The 6,000-nt window shown below is 61.0% G+C and overlaps 1 protein-coding gene across 1 annotated transcript; it reads left to right on the forward strand.

Annotated features, from left to right (window-relative positions):
• Window positions 1–1,259: 1,259 nt before the first annotated feature.
• Window positions 1,260–5,340, forward strand: MRPL4 (mitochondrial ribosomal protein L4). The gene is made up of 4 exons (XM_088528167.1): window positions 1,260–1,371; window positions 2,338–2,447; window positions 5,055–5,125; window positions 5,195–5,340. Exons 1-4 carry the CDS (start codon window positions 1,309–1,311, stop codon window positions 5,338–5,340), a joined length of 390 nt encoding a protein of 129 aa, XP_088384293.1. The 5' UTR covers window positions 1,260–1,308.
• The last annotated feature ends 660 nt before the right edge of the window (window positions 5,341–6,000 follow it).

Genomic DNA, 6,000 nt, shown 5'->3' on the forward strand with positions numbered 1-6,000 from the left:
GGGAGCATCCGGTCCCCGATCTGGAGAGGAGGTGAGCGGGAATACCGGGAATACCGGGAATACCGGGATGGGAGCGGCACGGGAGCATCCGCTCCCCGATATGGAGAGGAGGTGAGCGGGAATACCGGGAATAGCGGGAATGGGAGTGGCACGGGAGCATCTGCTCCCCGATCTGGAGAGGAGGTGAGCGGGAATACCGGGAATACTGGGAATGGGAGCGGCACGGGAGCATCCGCTCCCCTATATGGAGAGGAGGTGAGCGGGAATACCGGGAATACCGGGAATGGGAGCGGCGCGGGAGCATCCGCTCTCCCATATGGAGAGGAGGTGAGCGGGAATACCGGGAATAGCGGGAATGGGAGCGGCACGGGAGCATCTGCTCCCCCATGTGGAGAGGGGGTGAGCGGGAATGCCGGGAATGCCGGGAATACCGGGAATGGGAGCGGCACAGGAGCATCCGCTCCCCCGTGTGGAGAGGGGGTAAGCAGGAATAACGGGAATAGCGGGATGGGAACAGCGGCACGGGAGCATCCGCTTGCCCATCTGGAAAAGAGGTGAGCGGGAATAACAGGAATAACGGGAATAACGGGATGGGAGCGGGAATGGCGGGATGGGAGCGGGAACAGCTGGAATGGTGGGATGGGAGAGGGAGCAGTGGAATGCAAGTGGTGGGATGGGAGTGGGAATGGAGGCATGGGAACGGGAATGGCGGGATGGGAGTGGGAGCGGGAGAATGGGAGAGGGAATGGAGGAATGGGAGAGGGAGTGGTGGAATGAGAGAGGGAATAGCAGGATGCGAGCAGCAGGATGGGAGCGGGAATGGAAGGATGGGAGTGGGAATGGGAAGATGGGAGAGGAAGCGGTGGAATGGAAGTGGTGGGATGGGAGTGGGAATGGAGAGATTGGAGTAGTGGGATGGGAGTGGGAATGGAAGGATGGGAGCGGGAATGGCGGGATGGGAGAGGGAACAGTGGAATGCAAGTGGCGGGATGGGAGTGGGAATGGAGGGGTGGGAGCAGGAACAGCGGGATACAAGTGGGAACGGCGGGATGGGAGAGGGTATGGAGGAATGGGAGAGGGAGCAGTGGGATGGGAGCGGGAATGCAAGGATGGGAGCGGGAATGCAAGGATGGGAGCGGGAACGGCAGGATGGGAGAGGGAGCAGCAGGATGTGAACGGGAGCAGCGGGAGCGGCTCCATCCCGGCGGCGTTCCCGCTCATCCCGCGGCGTTCCCGCTCATCCCGCGGCGTTCCCGCTCCGCAGGCGGAATCGCGCACGGCCCGCGCGGCCCCACCAGCTATTTCTACATGCTGCCCATGAAGCTGCGGGCGCTGGGGCTCAAGGTGGCCCTCACCGTGAAGCTCATGCAGGTGGGCGGCATTCCCGGGAATGCCGGGATCCCGGCGCGGAGCCGCTCGGGATCCCAGTGTGGAGCCTCCCGGGAACACCGGGATCCCGACGGGTGGGCAGGATCCACGGTGCGCGGAGCCTCTCGGGAATGCCGGGATCCTGGCGCGGAGCCTCCTGGGAATGCCGGGATCCCGGCGCGGAGCCTCCTGGGAATGCCGGGATCCCGGCGGGTGGGCGGGATCCACGGTGCGCGGAGCCTCTCGGGAACACCAGGATCCTGGTGCGGAGCCTCCTGGGAATGCCGGGATCCCGGTGTGGAGCCGCTCGGGAACACCAGGATCCCGGTGCAGAGCCTCCTGGGAATGCCGGGATCCCGGTGTGGAGCCGCTCGGGAAGCCGGGATCCCGGCGGGTGGGTGGGATCCACGGTGCGCAGAGCCTCTTGGGAACGCCGGGATCCTGGCGCGGAGCCTCCCTGGAATGCCGGGATCCCGGCACGTGGCGCCTCCTGGGAATGCCGGGATCCCGGCACGTGGAGCCTCCCGGAAACGCTGGCATGCGGAGCCTCCCGGGAACGTCAGGATCCCGGCGCACAGAGCCTCCTGGGAATGCTGGGATCCCGGTGCACGGAGCCACCCGGGAATGCTGGGATCCCATGTGCAGAGCCTCTCGGGATCCCAGCACGCGGAGCCTCCCGGGAACGCCGGGATCTCGGCGCGCGGAGTCCCCCGGGAATGCCGGGATCCCGGAGCCTCCCGGGAACGCCGGGTTCCCGGCGCACAGAGTCTCCCGGGAACGCCGGGATCCCGGCGTGCGGAGCCTCCCGGGAACACTGGGTTCCCGGCACACGGAGTCTCCCGGGAACGCCGGGATCGCAGTGGGCAGAGCCTCCCGGGAACGCTGGGATCCCGGCGCGCGGGCCGGATCCACGGCGCGCGGAGCTTCCCGGGAACGCCGGGATCCACGCCGGGCTCTTCCCGCCTCCAGGACGACCTGCACGTGGTGGAGAGCCTGGAGCTTCCCACTCCGGATCCGCGGTACCTGCTGGAGCTGGCCCGGCACCGGCGCTGGGGGGAATCCCTGCTCATCGTGGACGTGTGAGCGGCGCCGCGTTCCGTGTGGGATTCCGTGTGTGCATCCGTGTGCATCCGTGTGCATCCGTGTGTGCATCTGTGTGCATCTGTGTGCTTCCATGTGTGCATCCGTGTGCATCCGTGTGCTTCCATGTGTGCATCCGTGTGCTTCCATGTGTGCATCCGTGTGCTTCCATGTGCTCCGTGTGTGCTCCGTGTGTGCTCCGTGTGCTTCCATGTGCATCCGTGTGCTTCCATGTGCATCCATGTGCTTCCATGTGTGCATCCGTGTGCTTCCATGTGTGCTCCGTGTGCTCCATGTGTGCATCCGTGTGCTCCTGTGTGCTCCCGTGTGCATCCGTGTGCTTCCATGTGCATCCGTGTGCTTCCATGTGCATCCATGTGCTTCCATGTGTGCATCCGTGTGTTTCCATGTGTGCTCCGTGTGCTTCCATGTGCTCCATGTGCTCCATGTGTGCATCCATGTGCTCCCGTGCGCTCCCGTGTGCATCCATGTGCTTCCATGTGCTCCGTGTGTGCTTCCAAGTGCATCCGTGTGCTTCCATGTGTGCTCCGTGTGCTTCCGTGTGCTCCATGTGTGCATCCATGTGCTCCTGTGCGCTCCCGTGTGCATCCATGTGCTTCCATGTGCTCCGTGTGTGCTCCCATGTGCATCTGTGTGCTCCCGTGTTCTTCCACGTGTTGCGTGTGCACTTCCATGTGCACCGCGTGTGCTCCATGTGTGCTTCCGTGTGCTCCACGTGTGCTCCGTGTGCTCCACGTGTGCTCCACGTGTGCTCCACGTGTGCTCCACGTGTGCTCCCGTGTGCTTCCGTGTGCTCCATGTGTGCTTCTGCATGTGCTCTACGTGTGGGTTCCGTGTGTGCTTCTGCATGCTCCGTGCATTTCCACGTGCTCCATGTGTGTTTCCACATGCTCCGTGTGTTTCTACGTGCTCCATGTGTTTCCATGTGCGTTTCCACGTGCTCCATGTGCATTTCCATGTGCTCCATGTGTGTTTCCACGTGTTTCGTGTGTTTCCACCTGCTCCATGTGCATTTCCATGCCCTCCATGTGCGTTTCCACGTGCTCCATGTGTGTTTCCACGTGCTCCATGTGTTTCCATGCATTTCCACATGTTCCATGTGCGTTTCCACGCGTTCCATGTGCATTTCGATGTGCTCCATGTGTTTCCACGTGCTCCATGTGCTTTTCCACATGCTCCACGTGTGTTTCCACGTGCTCCATGTGTTTCCACGTGCTCCATGCGTTTCCACGTGCTCCATGTGCCTTTCCACATGCTCCATGTGTGTTTCCACATGCTCCATGTGCATTTCCACATACTCCATGTGCGTTTCCACATACTCCATGTGTGTTTCCACGCGCTCCATACATTTCCACGTGCTCCATGTGCGTTTCCATGTGCTCCAAGAGCGTTTCCACATGTTCCATGTGCCTTTCCACATGTTCCATGTGCGTTTTCACATGCTCCATGTGCGTTTCCACACGCTCCACGTGCATTTCCACATGCTCCATGTGTGTTTCCACGTGCTCCATGCGTTTCCACATGCTCCATGTGTGTTTCCACGTGCTCCATGTGCGTTTCCACGTGCTCCATGTGTTTCCACATCCTCCATGTGCATTTCCATGTGCTCCATGCATTTCCACATGTTCCATGTGCATTTCCACGCGTTCCATGTGTGTTTCCACACGCTCCATGTGCGTTTCCACGTGCTCCATGTGTTTCCATGTGCTCCATGTGCATTTCCATGCCCTACATGTGCATTTCCACATGCTCCATGTGCGTTTCCACATGCTCCATGTGCATTTCCACGCGTTCCACGTGCGTTTCCACATGCTCCACGTGTGTTTCCATGTGCTCCATGTGCGTTTGCACGTTCCATGTGCGTTTCCACATGCTCCATGTGCGTTTCCACGTGCTCCATGTGTTTCCACATGCTCCATGTCCATTTCCACGTGCTCCATGCATTTCCACGTGCTCCATGTGTTTCCACATGCTCCATGTGCGTTTCCACGTGCTCCGTGTGCTTTTCCACATACTCCATGTGTGTTTCCACGTGCTCCACGTGCGTTTCCACGTGCTCCATGTGCATTTCCACGTGCTCCATGTGTGTTTCCACATGTTCCACGTGTTTCCACCTGCTCCATGTGTTTCCACGTGCTCCATGTGTTTCCACGTGCTCCATGTGCGTTTCCACGTGCTCCATGTGCATTTCCATGCGTTCCATGTGCATTTCCACGCGTTCCATGTGGGTTTCCACGTGCTCCATGTGCGTTTCCACCTGCTCCATATGCGTTTCCACATGCTCCGTGTGCATTTCCACGTGCTCCATGTGTTTCCACGCGTTCCATGTGTGTTTCCATGTGCTCCATGCATTTCCACATGCTCCATGTGCATTTCCACGCGTTCCATGTGTGTTTCCACGTGCTCCATGTGCGTTTCCATGTGCTCCATGTGTTTCCACGTGCTCCATGTGTTTCCACACGCTCCATGTGCATTTCCACGTGCTCCACGTGTGTTTCCACGCGCTCCATGCCCATCTCCCTGCCCTCCGCGCGCATTCCCGCCTGCTTCCCGCTCTTCCCCACGCTTCCCGCTTCCCTCCGCAGCCACGACCCTCCGGAAAACATGGCAGCAGCGGCGGCCGCGCTCAAGACGGTGACGCTCATCCCGGCGCTAGGTGAGCTCCGCGGGATGCGGAATTCCGGAGTCGGAGCGGCCGGAGCGCTCCGTGTCCGCGTTCCCGCAGGTCTCAACGTGCACAGCATGCTGAAGCACCAGACGCTCATCCTGACCTTGGATACCGTGGAATTCCTGGAGGAAAAGCTGCTCTGGCAGGACGCCCGCTTCACTCCGCTCTATCCCTTCTCCATGCCCTACCGGGACTTTCCATAGCCGGGATGCGCTGTGGGATACTGGGATAATAAAGCCGGGGAATGCGTGCGGAGCGTGTCCGTTCCACGCGGGGCGGCATTCCCCAAATCCCAGGGGGTTGCGCATGGATTATCCGGCTTCGGAGTGCGGGGAAAGTGCCGGGCGGCTTCCTGGCGCTCGCGTGGCCGGGATCGGCTCCGCTGGGAAGTTCCGCTGCCGGATGGGCAGCGTCGGGCGCGCGCGTTCCCCGGAACGCCGGCGTGCTCCCGGGATCGCCGGGGCGGATAAACAGGAGGCGCCGGGAAGGAAGGAGCCTCTTTCCGTGGGCGGCTCCGCTCCCGGCTCCGCTCCCGGTGCTCCGCAGGGCCGGATCCTGCTCCAGAATGTGTCCTGGGGCAGGGATAGATCCTGGAACAGGGATAGATCCTGGGGCAGGGACAGATCCTGGGACAGGGAAAGATCCTGGGACAGGGACAGATCCTGGGACAGGGGCAGATCCTGGGACAGGGGCAGATCCTGGGACAGAGATAGATCCTGGGACAGGGATATATCCTGGAGCAGGGATATGTACTGCTCCAGGGCCAGATCCTGTTCCAGAACATGTCCTGGATCAGGGATATATCCTGGGACAGGGATAGATCCTGGAACAGGGAAAGATCCAGGGACAGATCCTGGAACAAG

This window comes from Tinamus guttatus, unplaced genomic scaffold (genome assembly GCF_059628265.1).
Source record: "Tinamus guttatus ecotype Peru unplaced genomic scaffold, ASM5962826v1 Tinamus_guttatus_pri_ptg000305l, whole genome shotgun sequence".
Taxonomy (NCBI): Eukaryota; Metazoa; Chordata; class Aves; order Tinamiformes; family Tinamidae; genus Tinamus; species Tinamus guttatus.